General features: G+C 45.3%; 1 protein-coding gene across 3 annotated transcripts in view; it reads right to left on the bottom strand.

Annotated features, from left to right (window-relative positions):
- The window catches only part of DPH7 (diphthamide biosynthesis 7), a 259,140-nt gene that overhangs the window by 69,309 nt on the left and 164,761 nt on the right, over positions 1-25,070 (bottom strand). For all 3 annotated transcript variants that reach the window (XM_033960736.1, XM_033960738.1, XM_033960739.1), the window contains exon 7: positions 15,145-15,217. In XM_033960736.1, coding sequence (XP_033816627.1) covers positions 15,145-15,217 — 73 coding nt within the window. The remainder of the gene's footprint in view (positions 1-15,144; positions 15,218-25,070) is intronic.

Raw genomic sequence — 25,070 nt, 5'->3', positions numbered from 1 at the left:
TGTTACCCCTTCACTCGCTCCCAGTTCATTTATATGTCATTGACCACCCAGAGGGGTGGGCTGCTGTGGCCTGTCAGGATGATCATACCATTTGTTACTTGTCAGGCTCTTTCTCACCGGTCGAAGCGTGCTTCAACCGGTGTGAACAGGGGGTAGTGGCTGCAGTCAATGCAGTTTTAAAAATTTACCAGTTCCTACCTTACGCCTGTATTACTTTACATTCTACACATGTACTGTCCAAAATTCTATCCCTTCCCACTGTCACTTTCACCACACGGAGACTGGCTACTTACCTAGCGGTTCTCCTCACAGGGAACATTGATATTCAGCCTGCCTCGAAGGATGATGTCCTGAAGGATAAAGTGCAGCCATTCCTTGCTTTCTTTGGTCCTGAGGCCACAGCCCTACATGGCTGCCCCCAAGAACCACCTGCTAACTCTGTTATAAAACCATACAAAGATGGTTTTCATGTTTTTGTTGATGGATCACAGACCAGTGCAGGCACGGCCTTTGCTTGGTTTGTTTATAATATTGAAGAGCAGATCTGGGAAAGCGGTTGGAGCATTATGCCCACATCCCTTACAGCACAAGCAGCAGAGCTGGCGGTTTTGTTACATGCCCTTGAAACCTATCCTGATAAAAATTTGACAATTTATTCTGATTCTATCTATGCTATTAAATGCATTACAGAAAATCATGACAAATGGCAGGTAAGAGGGTTCATTGATAGTACGGGGAAACCACTACAACATATTGCTCTTCTGGAGCGACTTATGACAGCCATACAGAGTAGGAACATCCCTGCAGCTATTGTAAAAATCAAAGCCCACGATAACACAGACAGGTCTTTTTCCCAAAAGGCACATCAGCATGTTGATTCTTTGGCTAAAGAAGCCACTACATATTCACGGTCTGCTCCTTTGTATGTAAACACAAGAGCTAGCTCTACCGAGCTTGCAGTCTCCTTTGCTGAGGGAGCCACAATAGAAGAGTTACAAAGATGGCAGGAAATGGGGTGTAAACAAGTAAAAGGCTTTTGGAGAACTCAAGATATGAGAACATGTATATCGACAGCCTCTCTATGGCTGTATGCCCAAGATTACCATGTGAAAACACATGCCCCTTTCTCATACCTTAGTGCTCGACTCAAGCCGTTAGTTTGGCATCCCAAATTAGATGCCATCTTAAAAGAAATACCCCGATCATGTCCTACCTGTATTAAAACAAATCCTAGGGGCACTCCCACCCCTCTAGGGGTTATACCCATTCCAGAAAGGCCCTGCAGGAAGTGGCACATTGATTACACAGATATGATATTTGAAAACCAAGGGAAACGATACCTCCTGGTATGTATTTGCCCTTTTTCACAGTGGATTGAAGCCTATCCATGTGCCTCCGAAACAGGGAAGGAGGCGGCTCAAAAAATTTGTACTGAAATTGTAAGCAGACATGGGGTACCGGAAGCCATTATTTCAGATAATGGAAGTCATTTCCGAAATGATCTCATAAAAGAATTATGTGGTTCGTTAGGCATTGAACAGAAATTTGTCACTACCTACAGACCACAAGCTAATGGATTAGTTGAAAAGGCCAATGATCTCCTTAAAGTAGCCTTAAAGAAACTAATGCCTTTAGAGTCCAAAAATTGGCTGAAGTATTTACCGGCAGCGCTTTATGACGTCCGGAATCGGACCCTACAGCTTAAAGATCTGGTAACCAGTCCATTCCAGTTGTGCACTGGAAGGCTGCCATACTTTCCGCCCTTCCAACAGCCAGGCCAGAGGGCCTTGCCACAAGTTATATCTGATTATGTGTTTTCTTTGCAGACAGCATTACAATTACTGGACGACAAGAGACGATCCTCAGCAAGGGCCCCAACGCCGTGGGTCTACAAATACCACAAGGGACAACAAGTGTACAAGCGAAACTACCAGAAACAGAACTGGAAACAGCTGGCCTTCCACGGACCGTATACCATCGAGGAAGCGTACCCCTTCGCGGTCAAGTTGCAAGGACAGGTTACATTGGTGCACCATAAAGATCTCAAGCCGGCTCCCACTGCAGTGTCAACCTCGATCGAAACTCAAAGCACAAACAAGTAATCCAGCTTATGAGCTGGTGGACTAGATTACTGTCCTCTGACTTTATTTGGTTTTTTTATATATTCAGTATTTCTTGGTTGTTAGGATATGTTATATTAGTATTGTGTTCAAAAAAATGTAGAACAGCCATAGAATTCGGGTTTCATGTACATTTTCTCAAAGGATAAGTACACACCCCATTTACCTTTCATGAGTAGTAGCAATGACATATGTGTAGGTATAGTTAAGACTTTAGCATATTCATCAGCCATCCTTGTCCTATTCTTTTCCTTGTGGGGCCTCTTTTCTGCACTGCAAGCCCTCGTCTGGTTCTGGGGTTACCGGCTTCCCGGGTGGATTTGTTGCACTTTCCCTCGCTGTTTTCCCTCGTTAGCCCAAACCCGACCCCCTTCTTCCGATTCTCTGACCGTGTGACCCAGTACCCTAAAATGGGAGCTCCAAGTAGTCTCTTCCCTAACCCTCATCCAGGTAGACTCCCCCACTCCCGATTTATGGGCCATAAATTAAGCAGCCTAATTCTAAGGTTGGTCATCTTTTTCTGGCTCTGTGTTCTTACAACCCCTTCGGGGGAGTCCTGGGCTGGAACACCTCCCCCTCTGCCAGCTTGCGCCCCTTGTGTACATCAGACACGCACAGGCACCCACATCACTAATACGTTAATCTATTTCAAACATTTTGCTTGTAATACTTCTATCACTGAATGTGCACATAAAGGCTATACCTATCATATGTGTGCAGGTCCCCGGGGGGGAGGGGACAATACCTCCACTTATATTTGCTTCGATCCTCAAGCCCGACCCTCCTATCAGTTGTATATGCGTTCCTGTGATAATCATAGACGCATAGGGGGGTTTCGTTGCTGGAATACAAAAACCAGCTCTGTAAAACTCCCTTCCCTCAATACCCCTATAGGTTTCTCCATGGATGTTTGCACTGTCATCAACTACCAGAAGTTTTCACATCATAACTGTGATAAACTTAATCCTTTTAAATATTTCCCTCTTAGGAAATATCTCTGTCCACAACAGGACTGGTACACCTATGATACTAACGATGGGTATTATTGGTGCAGCTCCTGGTCCCTGGTAATAGCAGACACCCAAAACCCTGCTTTTGGAGGAGATCCTTTAGTAAAAATAACACAAAACTCCTCACTCCCAGATAAACAATGCGTTCGCCACAACAACTGTTCCTTAATCTATTTTCATATCCAGAACCCTAAAGCTTTTCTAACTCCTCAACGATATCAGATAGCTATTGAGATGGGAGGAAAAGCCCCCTATGGGTTCATGGAGATAGGCTTTAGACTCACCCAGCCTGTCTCCTCCCATAAGACCTATCATATTGAAGAAATAGAACATTCAGTTGAATATGGCACCTCCGCAAACAACCTGTTCCTCACCTTAGCTGAAACTATAGCGAGCAGCTTAAATATTACTAGCTGCTATGTTTGTGGAGGTACTCATATGGGGGAACACTGGCCGTGGGAAGCACAGGAAGTTGATCTTACTAAAACATCGCCATTTATTGTGAATCTCACTAGGCCTCCCCCGACAATAATAGGCTCCCCTTGGGTTCTAAAATCACTTTTTGTCCCTCAATATTGTCTGGTAAGACCTCAGGCATCCCAGACCGCTGGGGCTTTCCAAGCAGGATGGTCTGCCTGCACCCACACCTATACCTGGAATCATTCCCGATGGGTCACTTGGCCCACTGATACACCACCTTTCACTGATACTTATTATCAGCTATTGCATCACTCCCGTTATTCTAAGCTCCAGAAAGGCCCCCCTGCATTAGTTAATTGGCCAGCTCCAGATGGGCTGTATTGGATATGTGAGAACAAAGCATATATTTGGTTGCCCAAGAACTGGGAAGGATCCTGTGCCTTAGGTATAATTCGTCCCAGCTTCTTTCTACTCCCTCTTGCACATGCAGACCATCTAAAATTCCAAGTGTACCAATCCCTCAGCCGATCTAAGCGGGCTGTAGATATTAGTAATAACTTGCAAATTGGTACCTGGACAGATAAAGAATGGCCCCCTGCTCGCATTATCAGCTATTATGGGCCTGCCACGTGGGCAGCTGATGGCATGTGGGGATATCGTACCCCAATTTACATGTTGAATAGGCTTATTCGACTCCAGGCAGTGGTAGAAACCATTACAAATGCTACCTCCCTTGCCCTAAATCTTCTGGCAGCCCATGATGATCAACTCAGAAATGCCATTTACCAAAATCGCTTAGCTCTGGATTATTTACTGGCCACCGAAGGAGGTGTATGTGGTAAATTTAATTTGTCTAATTGCTGTTTGCACATTGATGAAATAGGCCAAGTTGTGAAGGATATTACTGATAGTATGAGGGAGGTTGCGCATGTCCCTGTACAATCATGGAGTGGAGTTGCACCTGATTGGTTCACTTCCTGGTTCCCTGACATAGGTGTCTTACGCCCTATTTTGATCTTCTTAGGTATCCTGTGTCTCTTTTTTTTGCTTGTACCTTGCTGTGTCCCCTGCTGCATCAGCCTTGTACGTAGTACTACCACATCGGTATCCCGACAAATGCTAGCTGCCCAGATATACTGTCCTCTTAACCCCCTCACGATTGAAGGTGAATACTTGCCTATGTTACCAATACACAATCGTTTTAATGACTGTGCTCGGTTTAATGAATGTGACTCTGCTAATAGTGACGCCCCTCCCTCTGAAACCACATCACCTGAGGTTCTTTCTCAGGAGCCGTTACCTCCTCCTCCTCCTCCTCCTCCGATATCGACAATTTATGATGATGTTTCTATCACGGCCTGACAGGTATAAGACTTTGTAGTATTATAAGCTTACATAATTTCTGCTTTGCACAAATATCTGAATTATTGACTGCTTAGCCTAGTATTATAAGCAATAAGTACACTACGACATGTTATACTGCTCTGTCCTCGATAGCATAGCAAGGGTGGGTACTTGTCTCTTTCCTTTTCCATGGGTGATTCCTAGCACATAGCCCCGGCCCATAATATACAGTTTCTGATACAAACTAACTCCTCACCGAATGAACAGGGGTCAAAGCCACCTGGAGGGGCTTTGAAGAGGGGATGAGAGAGAATAAAGCATGGAGGCTCTGGTCCCTGTAAGTCCTGACATTAGCAAGCCAGGTGAAGTAGGATATATCCTGTAAGTCCTGACATTAGCAAGCCAGGTGAAGTAGGATATATCCTGGAAAGTCCTGACATTAGCAAGACAGGTGAAGGGGGATATAAGGAAGACAAAGATCACTTTTCTCTTTACAGAAAAATCTGCTCTCACCCCCTGCAACTGACATCTACCTTATCTATCTCTGCAGATGATAGAAACAGTAGATTAACTATGGAAAGATATTTCACCATTAACTGAAGAACATGCAAAGATGGAGAAATACGCTGTATTATGAGTTCAATTAGCTACTGTAGAGGTAAAACTAAAGAAAAAGCAACAGGTCCTGAGGCTGTGGGCTAGCTGTGGTTTTACACCAAGGCCCACCCAGCCAGATACCATAAAGAGATAAACAGACTGTGGTCAGAAGACAGAATTCTCAGAAGGAAGAATTCATAAGAAAAATCATCTAATAGAAAGTATTGGAGATGTTTAAAGTTGGGAGGGGGGCTTGTGCTCGGAAATACTAATATGGTGGGGAAACCGGCATTTCGGGGAAAAGGTAGGCTTTACGGAAAACAGAGTAGACATATAACATGACGTAGGTGAGAATAGCCAATAAATGAATGTAGTTAGGCAGTAATGCATAAGCAAATAACCAATAAGGATGTATCATGTGATGTAAACCAACGTGGTGTTGGCCACTAAGAAATGTATAAAAACCAGGCCTTTAGGAAGGAAAGGTCAGAACAGACATTAGAGGACCTCTAGGCCTAGAGATCATCAGCTTCTGTTACGCTATATACTATCTAATCTATTCTTGTAAGCTGTTATTGATTGACTAAATAAATATATACTTATTGAAACCAGTATATAGTGTTCGAGGTTTCATTACCGAGGTAGGCCTAGACAGCGGCCTATCTACCTCAGGTTCTAAGTGGATTACATTAGAAGATGGCTGGTCATTTCCAGGCGATGACAATACAATACTTTACATTACTTTACAAACTTTGCATACCTTACTTTACATGACTTTTCGTACTTAACTTTACATAACTTTACGTAGTTTTACATTCCATTACTTTACATTACCTTACAGTACTTACATAACTTTACATTACATTATTTTACATAGCATTTTTACATACCAGTTCTGTTAGCGCTGGGGATTCTCATTCGCATTCAATAGCAATAATGATGTCACTTTCTCCAAAACCGCAAATAACATATTGAAAAGTTTATTTGCAGTTTTTCCATATTTGTGCCTATAGCCGGAATGTATCCACTGTGAATACGGAGGGAGAAGTGTATAGCTTGCTTCCAGACTGATTTCCTAGGGCATCAGGCTGCCAAGTGGTACAAATTAATATCGGAATATTTGAATAAGAAACCTAAAACTGGTTTGAAAGATATTTGGAGCATTGAGATTAAGCAGCAGATTTCTGCGACTCAATGGCCACAGATTTGGTCTTGGAGGATGAGATGTACAGCATCAGCATCTATGAGACAAACTTGGTTTGGACCCTGTTAGATTACAAAAGTTAGTTAGTTCAAAATCGAATAGATGCTGGCACTGTCATCTCGATATAGGGACACTGTATCATCTGCTCTTCTTTTGTCCCTTGATACTTAAATTGTGGTGATCCATTTGGGTCAAATTAATATAATACTGGAAGTTCCATTGGCATTGACGTTTTCGTAGTGCTGTTTAGTACGTTATTAAGGACCAAAAGTCCAATAACTCCATTTAATAACAGACTACTTCTTATCATGATGGGAGTTGCCATACAACTTATTTTGAAAAATTGGGATAGGTTAAACTAGTTTTTGGTGGAAATCCTTGTACCAAACTTATAAATTTGAACATATGAGGGCAACACAATTGGGACATTATAAAAAAATTCAAGGAGGTTTGGGACCCATTGACAAAATTTTGTAAAGATTGAATATTAGTTTTAGCCCTTTGATTATACACATCCAAGATGGGCGGGAGGAGGGTTATGCCTTATTTGATTGTAACTTTGTTTGTCTTGATCACTTGTATTACTCTTGGTTGTCTTTATGCTGTATGGAAGGTTGGGTGGGTGGGGGGGAAGGGATATGTATTTATTATATCATTTGATGGTATTTAAGTGCTGTTTATTTTGAACATGGTTTGATAAAGCACAGTTACTTACCGTAACAGGTGTTATCCAGGGACAGCAGGCATATATTCTCACATGGGGGTGACGTCATCTACGGAGCCCCGATGCGGAAGCATTTTCAAGCAAACTTGATTGAAGATTTAAGTTTGCTCTGCTGCTCACGCATGCGTGCCTTCCTGCTCCACTAGGGGGCGCATCCCCTCGTGGTCTCCAGTTCACTTAACTAGCAAAGAAGCCAACCTCAGGGAGGTGGGCGGGTTGTGAGAATATATGCCTGCTATCCCTGGATAACACCTGTTGCGGTAAGTAACTGTGCTTTATCCCAGGACAAGCAGGCATGATATTCTCACATGTGGGTGACCTCCAAGCTAACTGAAAGGGGATGGAGGGAAGTTGGCAATTTAAGCAAATAGATTTCGCAAAACCGATTGGCCGAACCGGCCATCGTTCCTGGACAGTGAGTCCAGACAGTAGTGGGAGGTGAAAGTATGAACCGAAGACCACGTGGCAGCCTTGCAGATTTCCTCAATAGGTGTGGACCTAAGGAATGCTACGGAGGCTGCCATCGCTCGGACCTTGTGTCCCGTTACTCGACCATGCAGCGCGAGACCAGCCTGAGCGTAGCAAAAGGAGATGCAATCGGCCAACCAGTTGGACAAGGTGCGCTTGGAAACTGGGTGACCTAACCGGTTTGGGTCAAAGGACAAAAACAATTGTGGGACTTTCCGGTGTGGTTGAGTGCGTTGGAGGTAAAAGGCCATCGCTCTCTTGCAGTCAAGAGTGTGGAGCGCCACCTCTCCGGGGTGAGAGTGGGGCTTGGGGAAAAACACAGGTAAGACAATGGACTGATTGAGATGGAAATCAGACACTACTTTAGGCAAGAACTTTGGATGAGTTCGGAGTACCACCTTGTCATGATGGAATACAGTGAAGGGTGGGTCCGCTACCAGAGCCTGTAGCTCACTAATCCGCCGAGCGGAAGTGAGCGCAAGCAGGAAAATCACCTTCCAAGTGAGGAATTTTGGATGGCATTTGTCTAGGGGCTCAAATGGGGGTTTCATTAGTTGAGCCAGAACCACATTAAGGTCCCAAACCACTGGAGGAGGTTTGAGAGGAGGGTGGACATTCAGAAGACCCTTCATGAAGCGAGAGACTAAGGGATGGAGCGAGAGGGCTTTCCCTTCTAGGGGCTGATGAAAGGCCGCAATCGCACTGAGGTGTACCCGAATGGAGTTGGTCTTTAGGCCAGAGTGAGATAATTGAAGTAAATAGTCAAGGACCAGGGGGACGGGAATCGATACCGGGTCCTGGCTGTGAGAGGAGCACCAGGCTGAGAATCTGGTCCACTTTTGGGAGTAGCAGGTTCTCGTCGAGGTCTTTCTAGAGGCCTCCAGTATCTCCTTGACTGATTGAGACACGGGGAGAGAAGTCAGGGGGAAAGAAACCAAGCATTCAGATGAAGAGATTGAAGATTGGGATGTAACAACGAACCCTGACCCTGTGATAGTAGAGAGGGAAACCGAGGCAGAGGTAGTGGATCTCTGACACTGAGTTGAAGTAGAAGGGAAAACCAAGGCTGGCGTGGCCAGCGAGGAGCAATCAGGATCAGGGTGGCTCGCACCGTTTTCAGGTGGACCAGCGTCCGCAGGATCAGCGGAAACGGCGGAAACGCGTACAAAAACCTTCCCTCCCAGTCGAGGAGGAAGGCGTCGGCCTCGAGCCGGTCCGGGGAATACATCCGGGAGCAGAAGAGAGGCAGCTTGTGGTTGTGGGGGGATGCGAATAGATCTATTTGAGGCGTCCCCCACGTTTCGAACACCTGTCGTAGGGTCTGAGAGTGCAGTGACCACTCGTGTGGCTGGAGGAGGCGGCTGAGTCTGTCCGCCAGACAGTTTTGTTCTCCTTGTATGTACACCGCTCGAAGGAAGGTGTTGTTGGAGATTGCCCATTTCCAGAGGCGCAGGGCTTCCCGACAAAGGGACCAAGACCCTGTTCCCCCTTGTTTGTTTACATAGTACATTGCTACCTGGTTGTCGGTTTGGATGAGAACCACCCGGTCGTGGAGCAGATGTTGAAAAGCTACAGCTGCGAGATAGATGGCCCGAAGCTCTAGCACGTTGATGTGGCAGTGACGGTCCTCTGCTGACCACATCCCTTGAGTGCGTAGGCCGTCCAGATGGGCTCCCCAAGCATACTCCGACGAGTCCGTGGTGAGTACCTTGCTGTGGGGTGGGGTGAGGAAGAGCAAACCTTTGGAAAGATTTGAAGAGTCGGCCCACCAGCGGAGCGATCGTTGCAAGGAAGGCGTCACTGTCACGGGGCGGTCGATCGGGTCCCGGTCTTGACGCCATTGAGAGGCCAGGGTCCATTGAGGGATTCTCATATGGAGGCGGGCGAAGGGTGTGACATGGACGGTGGAGGCCATGTGGCCTAGAAGAGTCATCATCTGCCGAGCTGATACCGAGGTCAGCAGGGAGATCCTTCGACTCAGACTTACTAACGCCTCTAGACGCGGAGGGGGGAGGAAGAAACGGAGGCGAACCGTGTCCAGCGTGGCCCCGATGAACTGTAGGGACTGGAAGGGGCGTAGTTGGGATTTTGGGAAGTTTATCTCGAACCCCAGACTCTGTAGGTAGATAATAGTCTGTTGGGTCGCTGAGATAACCCCTTCCCTGGACGGGGCTTTGATCAGCCAGTCGTCCAGGTAGGGGAATACCTGAAGGCCCTGTGAGCGTAAGGTAGCTGCGACCACCACGAGGCACTTGGTGAAGACCCGAGGTGACGATGCTAGGCCGAAGGGGAGGACACGGTATTGTAGGTGCCAGTCCCCTACCTGAAAACGCAAGAACATGCGGTGAGCGGGGTGCACTGGGACATGTGTGTACGCCTCCTTCAGATCGAGGGAGCAGAGCCAGTCGCCCTCGTCGATCAGGGGGTAAAGGGTCGGTAGGGAAAGCATCTGAAATTTTTCCCGTACCAGAAATTTGTTGAGGCGTCTCAAGTCTAGTATTGGGCGTAGGTCTCCCGTTTTTTTCGGTACCAGGAAGTAGCGGGAGTAGAAGCCCTTCCCCCGTTGGCCAGGGGGAACCTCCTCCACTGCTCTCAGGCGAAGCAGGTCTCGAGCTTCGGAGAGGAGTAGGGGTAGCTGCGTCCGGTTGGGAGGGCAATTCCTTGGGGGGTTGTCTGGAGGAATGGCCCGAAAGTTGAGAGAGTATCCTGATGAGATCACGCCAAGGACCCATGCGTCCGACGTGACTTGTTCCCAGCGAGGGTAAAAGGCTTTGAGGCGACCCCCGATGGGAAGGAGGCCTGGGACTATGGCGGAGGGGGCCCGCCCCTTCCGCGTATCCCGTCAAAAGGACGGGGATGGTTTGGTAGTCGCAGGCGGTTGGGACTTGGGCAGAGCCCGATGGTGGGCTTGCGAGCGCCTGGGTGGAGGCCGCGAGAAGGCAGGAGTGGATTTTTGTGGGTAGCGGCGCGGAGGGGCCCTATACGGCCTGGACGTGGGCGGTTTAGGCTTTTGCCGGACGAGGGAGGCAAACGAGCGTTCGTGTTCGGAGAGGCGTTTTGTAGCCGCCTCGATAGTGTCATCGAACAGTTCTTTTCCCACGCAGGGGAGGTTAGCCAACCGGTCCTGTAAGTTGGGGTCCATGTCGACCAGGCGTAGCCAAGCTAGTCGGCGCATGGTGATAGCAAAGGCTGCCTCTCTGGAGGAGAGTTCGAAACCATCGTAGGCCGCGTGGAATAGATGGAGGCATAGGTTGGAGAGGGATTCCAAAAGCAGGCTAAACGCTCCTTGGCGGGAGGCCGGTAGGTCAGTCTCAAAGGCTCTCAGTAGTCCAATGAGGTGTTTGAGGTAGGATGTGAAGGTGAAAGTGTAGCTTTGCACCCTAGAGGCCATCATTGCATTTTGATATAGTCTCCTGCCGAACTTGTCTAGGGTTCGGCCTTCTCGGCCTGGGGGGACCGCCGCTGAGACCCGGGAGGGGTGAGCCTTTTTTAAGGAGGATTCTACTAACAGCGACTGGTGGGAGAGCTGTGGTTGTTCAAATCCCGGAAAGGGTACTGTACGGTACTTGGCCTCCATTTTGGAGGGCACGGCTGTGACCATATAGGGGGTCTCCAGGTTCCTGAAGAGAGCCTGTTGGAGTACCGGGTTAGGCGGTAAGCGAAGGGACTCTCTGGGCAGTGATGGCATATCCAGTTCCGCTAGGTACTCTTTAGAGTATCTGGAGTCGGACTGGAGGTCTAAATTCAAAGGTTGGCCATGTCCTGGACAAAGCGTGAGAAGGATGGGCGGGTTGTTCCCGAGGCCCCGTGCGGGGTCGGTGAACGGGACCTCCGTCGGGTGGAGAAGGAAGGGGAGGCTTCCCTCGAGTATCGAGGTTCCTGCTCCGATCCACGCTCCGAGACCGGGGAAGCACTGTGAAAGTGTTCCGGGGTCGTGGATCTCCGACGTCTCGAGGAGCCCCTCGGAGACGACGCCGGGGTTCGGGGTGCCGATCGATGTCGAATCGGTGACCTCGACCTGGACTCCGTCAGTGAAAGCCCGAGACCTTGGGTCAGCACCCCGGTCCGAGGGGGAGTTCGGAGGATGTGCGGATTGGAGAGTGATAACTCTGCCACCCTCAGCGGTCCCGTACGAGGTGTAGGTGAACGGCCTCGTAGAGTGGGGGAAACCCGGGCCTTCTTGGAGGTACGGCGGTTCGAGGTTTCTGTCGTTTTAGCACGACGTTTTGCCCCGCGGCGGTCTATGGAGGGAAAGCGCCTCGGGCGCCTCTGCGAGGAGTCCGAGGAGGATGGGATGTGGCGAAGCTTGCGCACTTTTCCCCGAGTTGGCTCGACGCGAGGCTCAGGCTGGTCTGGCACATCCGGGGTCGAGGTCGAGGCCGGTTGTAGCTGGGCCATTGCAGCGGACAGCTCCGACGAGATCATCGCTCGGAGTAGGTCCTGAAAGACGGGCACGGACAGCATCGAAGGCATGTCCACTGCCTCGGTGCACTCCACCGGGGGCGACCTCGTATCAGAGTATTCCCGTGTGGTGGAGGCACGGCCCGAAGGCTTGGAGGGCTTCGCCGGGGCTGTAAGCATGGGGCTTCCGCCATGCGTCGCCGGTGTCCCCGAGGCTGGTTTCTTCGCTGGTACAGAACCTGAAGAGGGGACTTACCCAGAGCCGAGGCTTTCTGTTGTCCCGAGGACTTCGGATTCGAGTCTCGAGGCGATGCCGAGGTATTCGGGGCCGAGGTCAAGGCCAGGACCGAGGTCGGGGCCGACCTCGAGGCAGAGAGTTGGTCTGGGGCGAAAAGATCCGCCATGCAGGCCTTTCTTCGACGGAGGGCCCGGTTCTGGAAAGTAGCGCACTGGGGGCAGGAGTCGGTTGGATGAGCGGCCCCCAGGCAGAGGATGCACCGGCGATGCGGGTCTGTGATGGAAAGAAGCCGCTCGCACCGGGTGCACTTTTTAAAGCCGGTCAAAGGCCGGGACATAGAATCGAAAGTGGCCGCGGCTCGAGTAGCCACGCGGCCACGGGGACCCGGAAGCCTCCAGGTTGGTCAAAAACGAAGCAGGAATCAAGTTGAAAAAGAAAATTTCGCGCACAGCGACTTAATCGAGAAAAAACAAGAAAAAAATTGCGGTGCTAGAAGGCAATTGGGGCAGAGCCTGAAAAAACACGACTTCTAGGCTCAGTGGAAAATTTTGAACTGGAGACCACGAGGGGATGCGCCCCCTAGTGGAGCAGGAAGGCACTCATGCGTGAGCAGTAGAGCAAACTTAAATCTTCAATCAAGTTTGCTTGAAAATGCTTCTGCATCGGGGCTCCGTAGATGACGTCACCCCCATGTGAGAATATCATGCCTGCTTGTCCTGGGATAATATGTTGCACTTGATGTTGGTTTTTAAAATGAATAAAGATATGAGGGAAAAAAAAGGATAAGATATATCCTTTTCTTTCTAAAAAAAAAAGTCTTGCATTGCTTTGGTAAACTGGTAGTTTTACTACACTAAGATAGTGGTATTAAGGAGTTTTCCTTTTAAGAACACATATCATGTGATTTTGTGTAATTCTAAATACATAACTAGAATATTTTAGAATCTGTTGTAACAGAAATGTACCTAACTTTACTTTGCGAACTTTCTTTAAAAAGTGTTATTTTTCAAAGTTCAGGAATGTCGTTGTGTGAAAATAGTCCAGCCTTCTGTATGCTAAACAAGGGAACATCTTTACAAAGTATTAGAGCCTGGAGTAATGATGTGTCAGTAATTTCAACAGTATATAAGCAAATACCCAGCCCTGGTTCTTGGGAGAATCTCCACAGGGACCATTTTAGTCCCGTGTGAAAGATCTCCCTCATACAAAGAGCAATTATGGGGTTATGTTTTATGGAAATGAACATAATATATATAATCAATTGACATTTTAATGTTAATTTCACGTTTAATTTTATTATAAATAGAATAAATATTTTTATTGAAAATGCATACCTTTGTGTGAGATATTTGGCATAAAAGGTAGACATGCTGAGCTGAGATGCAGTCCGCCTTATTTTTGGCTTGAATAAATGGGAACACATCACCCCCTTCAACCACAAATTGCATTGGCTGCCACTTGAATCCAGAGTCCTATTCAAGTTTGCATGCTTCTGCTACAAAACAGTATTCGGCATATCACCAAGCTACCTCATCCCTCACTTCAATTTAAATTAGAACAACAAGAACTCCCGCAGAATTCACTTGTTCGCCTTCCCCTCTCTAAAATCATGTCACTTCAAAAGGTTCCTTGACAAAACTTTCTCCTTCCAGGCAGCCAAACTTAACCCTTGGCTAGCTCGAATAATACTCGAGGCCCCCACCTACCTCGCCTTCAGAAAACAACTAAAAACACACCTATTCCATGAACAGAACCCTTAACACCTTCCGCCACCTCCCTCCTCCCCCACACCTTGTACTGGAATCCCTACCTACTCCTTCTTACTGTACTCTCCGAACTCCAATGACTTCATTGTTTGTAACTTCTGTTTAACTGACTTCCGGTCAGCTAACTCTGTTTAACTGACTTCCTAACTTCCACGACTTCTTCATTTGTATCTTTGTTTAACTGATGTGAACCGCCTAGAACTCTCTGGGTATGGAGGTATACAAAATAAAAGTTATTATTATTATTATAATCTGTGCTCAGGAGGGATAGTTTGCAATGGGTGCCTGGCACGGGGGGGAGGCTCCATTAGCAAGAGGGAGTGGGCATTATCAGTTGGGGGGTGGGGGAGTGTCTTTGGGGAGGGCCATCATCAGTTGGGGGGCAGTAGAGCATATTTTTTTAATGGGGCAGATATTGTGCATAACACACACACAACATCTGTGCCATTAAAAAATATAGAAAAAACCCCCAACAGCTGAGGGGCGTCCCCTGCTACTCAGCTGTTAGGACTTACTCAAACCAGCTCTTCGCATGTGTCAGTCACTCTCAGAGTGATTGATCGTACAGAGATTACCACGAACTTCCGTGCAAATAATTTGCATGGAGGTTTGTTGGTGCATCAATCGCTGTTCCATAGTTGGCCCCCCCAATAAATCAGCCAACAGCGATCTTAATGACTGTGTTTTGTGCATCTATCCCTTGTTCCTGTACCTACTTGGAACAAAAAGGGTGTGTTTGGGAAAGGAAAAATACATCAGTAATTATGATTTGGTGTTTTTGCATTATGTTTCATAATGAAATAAAGAGAAAAAATGATAACTCATGCTATTTTCCCAAACTTTCTTACTTACCTGCTACTGGTGAAAATGGGGGTGTGTGTCCCTCTCCTGGTGTCCCAGCCCCTCAGCTTACAGTCATCACCACCTATATGAAGAGAAGCCTTCCTTTAACAATCTACACAGTTACTTAGGATAAAAAAGCACATCTCTTAAAGAAGGAGAAAGGGATGGAACTTTCTGTACTTACAATCAAAGTACTTAATTACTTATTTTATACCTGAGGCAATGGAGGGTTAAGTGATTTACCCAGTCACATGGAGCTGTACTGGGAAGAAAACTATACAAGGACAGCCATACTGGGTCAGACCAATGGTCCGTCTAGTCCAATCTCCTGCTGCCAACAGTGGTCAATCCAGGTCACAGTACCTGGCAGAAACTCAAATAGTAGCAATATTCCATGCAACCAATCCAGGACTTCTCCCATATCTGACTCAATAACAGAGTATGGACACTTCCTCGAGGACATTTGAGCGGATAGTGTAGGTTTGGACAAGTTCCTAGAGGAAAAATCCATAGTCTGTTATTGAGAAAGACATGGGGGAAGCCACTGCTTGCCCTGGATCAACAGCATGGAATATCGCTACTCCTTGGGTTTCGGTCAGGTACTAGTGACTTGGATTGACCACTGTGAGAACGGGCTACTGGGCTTGATGGACCATTGGTCTGACCCAGTAAGGCTATTCTTATATTCTTAAACCTAGCTCTGCTAATTACAAGTTTCAAGTTTATTAGTGCATTTGATTGATCGCCTATTAAAATTACTAAGCGATGTACAAAATCCAATAAAATTAATAAAAGGAGGCTGACATTTAACAATATTGTTACATATTATACAAACATGAGTCGGGAGGAAGAAGAATAAAGTTACAATCTAAATTATTGGTAGAAAAACAAAGGTAAAAACAAAAGGTAAGGGTTATATAAACCATAACACTATTAAGATCATCTCCAGAAAATATAAAAGTTTCAAGTATTAAAAGCTTCATTAAATAAATAAGTCTCCAGAAGATATAGAAGTTTCAAGTATTGAATGCATCGTTAAATAAATAAGTCTTCGGACCTTGGGTTGGATCCAGACCGTGGATCCAAACTCTCGGTCCGAAGCCCATGAAAAATCTGTATCCCGTTCACGGTCCAGATCCAATCCTCGGTCCCAATCTAGTGTGAAATCTGAATCCCGCTCCCGGTCCAGATCAAATCCGAGGTTCCAAGCACATGTAATGTCAGAATCCCGCTCCCGATCCAGATCAAATTCGAAGTTTCAAGCCCATGTAATGTCTGAATCTCGTTCCCGGTCAAAATCAGCTTCAAAAACTCGGTCACAATCCAGGTCTATGTCTAGATCTCCCTCACGTTCCCGCTCCAGATCTCGTTCTCGGTCCTAGATTACTGCAAATTCATTTGGAACTATCCTAATGAGGAAATATCTTTTTTTCTATTTTTTCAATTTTTTTTTTTTTTTTTAACGTTTGGTAGTTGTAGCATAAGTGATTTAAGTAGCACATGTCAATGCTGTACATTTTAAATTATCCTAATGATGTGTCTGTAATTGTCAAATTAGTTGATGGTCTTTGATGAATGATGACTTATAGGTAGGTATGGTGATTACAGCTTTTTTTCTGTTGCTCCTCTCCCCCACCCTTTCCAACAACAAAAAAAACAACAAAATAAAAAAACATGCCCCTGATTTGGTATAATGGCATTTTAGTGTAAAGTCCAAAGTCATTATGTTTTCATATAACTTTTTTTTATTTAATCACCCTGTTGTTTTCCTTCATGGACTTTTGAGTTGTAAGTAAGGTGGTGAAGAGAATTAAAACATATACTAATCCATAGGAAAAATGTAGAATTCCATATTCTAGTTTTGTGCTAGTCTTCCTGTTTTATATTTTCTTGCTTTTTCTTATTTTTTTTTTCTGCTTCCACCTGGCAACCATTCAGTGACCCCTGTTTCCATGACATTTGAATAAAGACTATTTTTGCTTGACAAAAAAATAAATAAATAAATAAGTCTTCAATAATTTTTTTTAATGTTGTGATGTCTTTTTCTGTTCTAATGTATTGTGGTAAGGCATTCCACCATTGAGACCCCATCACTGTGAACATATCTGATCTTCGTGTTCCAATAATTTTTAGAGAAGGTACTGAAAGTAGATTTTGTCCTGATGATCGGAGTGGACGTTGGGTATTATGTGGGGTTAAATATCTAAATATACATGAAGGTTCGTTTGATGCTAATGTTTTAAAAATGAGTAGTAGTATTTTGAAAGAAATCCTATGACTGATTGGTAGCCAGTGGGCGTCTATTAGTAAAGGTGTAACGTGGTCATACTTTCTTGCGTTATATATTAGTTTGATGGCCGTATTTTGTATTAGTGATTTCTATTCCGCCATTACCTTGCAGTTCAAGGCAGATTACATATGAGTTGTCAGGACATTTAGGAGTACATTAGGAGTGGTCTGGACATTTTCGGAGGCACTAAAGGGTGAAGTGGATTGCAAATGGGGCTTGAGATGGATCTTGCTGTTAGTTTGTCTTTATGGAGTTTTTGAATAGCAGGGTTAATTATTTTCTGAAGGTTTTGTAGTCTGTGGTCGAGATCAGTAAGTTGGAGAGTTGGTGGTCTAGTTTTGCTGCTTGGGTGGCTAGGAGGGCATCGTACATTTTTATTCGTTTGACGTTTTTGATTGTAGGGTTCGCCTATGTCTGGTTGTGGTGGTTTGAATTAGTCGGTTGTTCCAGTAGGCTGGGCTGTCTCTGTTTATGGTTTTGAATAGTAGGCAGTAGAATTTGAAAAGTATTCTTGCTTGTATTGGGAGCCAGTGTGAGTTGAGGTAACCTGCTATGATGGTCGTATTTCCTCAGTGAGTAGATAAGTCTTAGAGCTGTGTTTTGTACTGTTTGTAGTTGTTTATCATAGTTGCGGGGCAAGGGAGATAGAGGATGTTGCAGTAATCTAGTACAGTGGTTCCCAACCTTATCCTGGAGGACCACTAGGCCAATCGGGTTTCCAGGCTAGCCCTAATAAATATGCATGAAAAAGATTTGCATATAATGGAAGTGGCAGGCATGCAAGTCTGCTTCATGCATATTCATTAGGGCTAGCCTAAAAACCCAATTGGCCTGGTGGTCCTCCAGGACAGGGTTGGGAACCACTGGTCTAGTAGACCACGGACTAGGGATTGGACCACTAGCTGGAATTGTTTTCTGTCAAAGAATTTTTGAACTTGTCTTAGGTTTCTCGTGACTGTGAATGATTTTTGTATTGTTTTGTTGATTTGTGGTTGCATGGTTCAGCCTCTGTCTATCAGCATTCCAGTGTTCTCCCTAGGGCCTTTTAGCTGGGCGCTCCACCCGGCTAATTTAGATCACCACCTGGCAGATTAGAAACAGAAGGTGGGCCGGTCTGAGCCTGGGCTGTGTGTATCCCATACTGGACTTTTTACGCAAAGCGATGCGGTGCACATATACGGCCTAGAAGAAGCTGGGCGTAGCTGATTGGCTACTGGGTTAGGTATCTTGTTGCGCCGACCAATCGACGGAGGGTGGCGCTGGACATGCTGGATTTAGGTGCTCGGAGGATGGTTGTGGGTGGTGTTGCTGTAGAGTAGCGCGGGGTTGTGATGTCACTGGGTAAAGTCAGGTGGCTGCTGCTGTTACTTGTGGGGCCCATGTGGCTGAGTGAGGTGGCCCACGCGGCAGAGGCGAGCATGAAACACGACTGGAGGGAAAAGGTAACAGTGCTCCATGCAGACAGAGCTAGACTCTTGACTAGAAGAGCTCTTAGCACTGAAAGTTGATTTAAAAACTGACCAAAAATAAAGAAATAAGCAGAGCAGATCCGAAACACTCCTTCCGGCTCACGGTGTAGGAGCAGCAGAACCTTCTGTGAAGTAGTAGGGATTCAGAAAAAATCCAGAGTAGATTCCTTCTACAGGGCTTACGAGCACAAGGATATAACCCACTTGTCCAGAATTACACACCTATAGAACTAGAAAGGTAAAAAAAAATGTTTTGTTCTGAATTTATTAACAGGAATATGTTAGCTTTAATAATAATATAACTTTATTTTTATATACCGTAATACCACAAACAGTTTAGAGCAGTTTACAGAGGAAGAGACTGTATACAGACAGTGATATTACAAAAATCTTTCAAAATTACATTTGCACGTAAGATTAATCAAATTTTTCCTGGAAGTGTTTTAGAAGTATATCATGGTAGAAATGGAGTCAGAAAAATTTGTCAAAGAGATAAGTTTTGATTGACTTCCTAAAAGTTTGGTATGAAAGAGCATTTGAGATAAAGTTGGTTAAACATTTATTCCATTTGCCTGCTTGGAATGATAATGTTCTATCAAGGAATCTCTTATAGATACAGCCCTTCAAGGATGGGAAAGCGAACAAGTAGACACTACATATACAAGTTGTGCCTGGAAAGTCGAAATGATGAGATAGATAGATTGGGGATGAACCTATTATGGTTTTGAAGCAAAGGAAAGCAAACTTAAAAATAACCCTTGCTTCCATGGACAGCCAGTGTAGTTTTTTGTAATATGGGCTTACATAATCTGATTTCTTGAGACCGTAGATGAGATGGACTGCAGCATTCAAACGATTCTCAGTCGTTTGATGGTTTTCTTAAAAGATCCCAAGCATATAATATTACAATAGTCTAAAATACTTAAAATCAAAGATTGAACCAGAAGTCGAAAAGAGAAGAAGTCAAAATAGTGTTAATTGTACAAAGTTTCTATAAAGTGAAAAAACATTTTTTAACCTGAGAGTTAGTATGATCTTCAAAAGTCAAGCTTCGGTCCAAGATGACACCCAGGATTTTGATGGTAGAATTAATTGGGTGATCTGACCCATTTAATCTCAATGAGGTAGTCAGGACCTTGTTATTAGGATTTTCCAAAAAGAACTTAATTTTATCCGAATTCAAATTTAATTTAAATTACATAGTCCATTGCAGTGGCGTACCTAGGGTATGTGGCACCCGGGGCCCATCATTTTTTGACACCCCCCCATCTATATGAAAAATATGATTTTTAGTAACAATCCACATATCGCACAACAAGAGTGTACCTAGGAAAAGGCAGCATCTTAAACACTGCAGTGAGCACTAGAACACCAACACATACATTGTAAAACTAAACAAGCCAGATCCCGCACAGTCAATTGATCCTGTAGTCAATGACAACTGAAAACTATGTTCTTTTCATACACACAGAACAGAGATACACCCTCGCCCAATATGGAATAATCACAAACTAAAAATAGAAATATGTAGACAAAAGTTAAACTGAACCGCCAAGAAACCAGACCCTGGATACAATGCAACACCACAAAAACAGTAACACATGTCCTCTAATACAGTGCAAAATATAAAGACAGTAGATGTAAATTTGAAAAAACTGATACATAACAATCATTACTTTACAAATTAACAAATAAAAATAAAACAAATAATGAGAAATAAAAAAATACCATTTTATTGGACTAATCCCCGTAGGCTCAGTCCCCATCCCCGCAAACCACCGGATTCCATCCACACAAGCTTTGAATTATTTATATTAAAATATAAAAAGAAACAATATTCTGTACAGTTGTCAATTTATAAATCAGCGTCTTCTCCCCACTCTCTCTTCCCCATTTCCCTTCAGCGTCCTCAGCCCACTCTCTCTCCACTTTCCTTCAGCACACACACATAAAAACAAGCAAGTAATTTTATATAATTTTCATTCTATTCATTCATAGAAATTAAAATCTAAATAATGCCAATCACATAACAAAACATGATTTTACAAAAATAATTCCCTGCACAATAAAGCCTGCAAAGATTACTAGATGTCTTTCAGCAGCTCCCCTCCCTCCCTCCCCCTTACCTTTGTGGCCAAGTCAAAATGATCTACCAACAATAAAATTTTAAAAACACAAAGCATACTGTACGCAGAGAAAATGTTAATTATCATTTATATTCCGCGGGTTTTCAAAGAGGTCAAGGCAGATGACTTTATGCAATGTCACCTCAGTAACAACTATACAAAAATAAACAAATATTCCCCCTCCCTTTTTACTAAACCGCGATAGCGGTTTTTAGCGCAGGGAACTGTGTTGAATGCCCCACGCTGCTCTCGACGCTCATAGGCACCCTGCACTAAAAAATGCTATTGCAGTTTAGTAAAAGGGGGCCATAGTGCAAAATATAGACAGCATATATAAATTCTCAAAACAGACACATTTTGATCACTAAATTGAAAATAAAATCATTTTTCCTACCTTTGGTAATTTAAGAACATAAGAACTGCCATCTCCGGATCAGACCTTCGGTCCATCAAGTCCGGCGATCCGCACACGCGGAGGCCCTGCCAGGTGTACACCTGGCTTAATTTATAGTCCACCATATCCTTATATGCCTCTCTTAAGGAGATATGCATCTAGTTTGCTCTTGAAGCCTAGGACGGTCGATTCCGCAATAATCTCCTCTGGGAGGGCATTCCAGGTGTCAACCACTCTCTGAGTGAAACAGAACTTCCTGACATTAGTCCTGAACCTGTCCCCCCTTAGCTTCATTACATGTCCTCTAGTCCGTGTCAAATTGGACAATGTAAATAATCTTCTCTGCTCTATTTTGTCGATTCCTTTCAGTATTTTGAAGGTCTCGATCATATCCCCACGCAGTCTCCTTTTCTCAAGGGAGAACAATCCTAGTGTTATAAGTCTGTCCTCGTATTCCAGTTTCTCCATACCTTTCATCAGTTTCTGGTTGCACTTTATTCTTTTGACTGTGCATCCAATATTTCTTCCCTTCTTTCAGCCTCCTGTATGCTTCCTCTCCTCCAGACCTCATTCCCTCCCCAAACTTTTTCTTTGTTTCACCCTGCCCCCTTCTTTCTTTTTCTCTCTCTCCATACCCCCTTTCTTTCTGTATGTCTGTCTTTCTCTCTCTCTCCGTACCCCATTTCTTTCTTTGTTTCACCCTGTCCCCTTCTTTCTTTCTCTCTCCATGCCCTCTCTCGTTCTGTCTGTCTTTCTCTCTCTCTCTCTCCGTGCCCCATTTTTCTTTGTTTCACCCTGCCCCCTTTCTTTCTTTCTGGCTCCCTTTCCCACCCTTTCTTTCTTTCTCCCTGCCCTCCCTTCCCCCATGCCACCACCATTGGGAAAATGCTGCCACCACCACTGGGGAATAGGCTGCCACTGCCGCCATCTGGAACAGGCCGGCACCGAGTTCGCCCTGCTTCTCTTCCTCGCGGGGCTGACCTACTCTCGCCGTCCGACGTCAATTCTAACGTCGGAGAGGACATTCCGGGCTAGCCAGGCAGCGATTGGCTGGCCCAGAATGTCCTCTCCGACATCAGAATTGTTGTGGGCGGCAAGAGTTGGTCAGCCCCATAGGGAAAAGCAGGGAGAACTCAGCGCCGGCCTGTTCCTGATGGCGGCGGTGGCACTCAAGTGGCTAAAGAGCCGCAGTTTGCCGGCCTAGGGAGAACACTGGAGGGTGGCCAGCTGTGCACCCCCTTGGGCATAAACCTGGGGTGGACCGCCCTCCCCCCACCTTGGTATGCCACTGTCTGTACCTCACTCCCTCCCTATGACCAAAAATTTTCCTTTCTTCCATTCCTGTGTACACAACCATCTCTTTCCCTCCCTTCCTCTCTCCCAAGTCTATGCCTTCTGTGTCCAAAAACGCATTCCCTCCCCCACCTCAGCATCTCTTTCCTTCCCTTCCTCTCTCCCAAGTTCATGCCTTCTGTGTCCAAAAACGCACTCCCTCCCCCACCTCTTTCCCTCCTTTCCTCCATACTCTCTCCCAAGTTCATGCCTTGTGTCCAAAAATGCACTCCCTCCCCCCTTTTCAGTTCCGCATTTGCCTCCTAGCCCTCATCTTAGCAACTTTCCCAGCCAAATACAACTCGAGCCGCGAGACTCGTCTTCTGCTCCTACCTGCCCTGCCGCGCACACATAGTCGACCGGAAGTCTTCCCCGATGTCAGCGCTGACGTCGGAGGGAGGGCTTAAGCAAAGCCCTCCCCACCTCCGATGTCAGCGCTGACATTGGGAAGACTTCCGGTTGGCTATGTGTGCGCGGCAGGGCAGGTAGGAGCAGAAGACGAGCCTCGCGGCTCGAGTTATATTTAACCCCGCGGGTTCCCCGTCGTCCCCGTTCAGCTCTCTCCTGTGCACCCCCTTGGGGCGTGCACCCGGGGCGGACCTCCCCCCCCTAGGTACGCCACTGGTCCATTGTTCTACCTTAGTAAGAACAGATGAGAAGAATTGTTCTGTCTCTTGAGTCAGTGAGGTTATGGGAATAATAATTGTAATGTCATCAGCGTATATATATGATCTCAGTTTTAAACTGGATAACATATTTCCCAATGGTGCCATATAGACATTGAAAAGTGAAGGGAAGAGTGGGGAGCTCTGTGTAACTCCGCAGGGATTACACCAAGCCAGAGAGAAAGTTCCTACGCTGTAGTCCCGGTAGATACAGTTTTTTAAGAAACCCGTAAACTAATTTAGTACCTGTCCAGAAATGCCAAAGGAGTCAAGGCATCTGAGCAAAATGTCATGATCAATAATGTCAAAGGCACTGCTCAGGTCGAACTGCAGTACCAGTGTGCTTTTTCCCAGGGAAAACAGATGGAAAAGATGATCAGTCATGGAAGCTAAAATTGTTTCAGTACTATGATTTGTACGAAAACCATACTGAGAATCATGTAGGATGTTGAGCTTCTCTAAATATTTCATGAGATCGATGTTAACCGGTCCTTCCATTAGTTTAAGAAAAAAATGCTATGTTGGCAATAGGTCTGTAGTTGGCAGTCAAGGAGACAGACTCCTTAGAATTTTTAATAATAGGAGTCACAAGGATATGACCAAGTTCCACCGGAAATTTGCCAGTACACATGCAAAAAAAAAAAAACCCCAATTGAAGAGTTCAGCCTTTAAGTGGATAGGGGCTGATTTCATAATAGTTATTCAATAGGCAATTGGGTTTTACATATTTTGAATACAGCTTGAGGAATTGGTTCCAGTCTGGATTTTCAAAATGATTCCAGATCATATCAATAGCTGAACTTTCTTTTCCTAAAGGAATTAAAGTGATTGGTAAATCTAAGCTTGAACCTACAAGAGACAATCTCAAATTATGAATCTTTGTAGCAAAATAGTCGGCTAGATTTGCAGCCAAAGGTAGAAAATCTGTATTAGACCGTTTATGTAAATCAATATCAAACAAAGAGTTGACTATTCTGAAAAGTTCTTTACTATTTAAAGTAGAATACGTGAATCACAGATGTTTTTTGTATTGCATTTAGTTACACAACCAAATGCTTTATAGGGGGAGAGCTTGAGCCCAAAATAATTGGGCACCAAATTTTCTCCCTGTCCAAATATAAAATACTGTATAAATACTTGAGCTGGCAGGGATCCCCAAACCTTGCCAAATGAAGACCACCTCCTCCAGTTCAGCAGCCAGAAATTTCCAAGCTCTGCAACTGATAACTTTATCTCTGAGTTACCACTGCATGTATGAAAGCCAAGTAGGCACAGGGTGGGGGTGGGGACTATAGCAGCTCTGAAATACTGCTGCTGGCTGCAGAGCTTGAGAGAGTTCTGGTCGTTGAACCTGAGGAAGAGAAGACAATCATCAGTTGGTGAATTTTAAGGATTCCCACCAACCACAGCAAGTGAACAGGGCATTACTGTACTTTGGTAGGATTTTTCTGCCCCTTCTTTTTTTTTTTCTTCCAGGTGTTAAGTTCTTCTGCACCACAGTATGGCTGGGAAACATCATATCACCACAGCTGCTGCTCAGGTTACAACTTCTGTCTCTGTGCAGACAGAAAATGTTACCCAAGCAGAGGGAATAGTTCCATGTACAAGCTGTCTTCAGCTTGAATCCCTCATGAAGGAAGTAAAAGAAGTGAGAGAGGA

The sequence above is a fragment of the Geotrypetes seraphini genome, chromosome 10, assembly GCF_902459505.1.
Source record: "Geotrypetes seraphini chromosome 10, aGeoSer1.1, whole genome shotgun sequence".
Classification (NCBI taxonomy): Eukaryota; Metazoa; Chordata; class Amphibia; order Gymnophiona; family Dermophiidae; genus Geotrypetes; species Geotrypetes seraphini.
The sequence above is the reverse complement of the archived record's forward strand: the minus strand, read 5'-3'. Positions and strand labels throughout refer to the sequence as shown.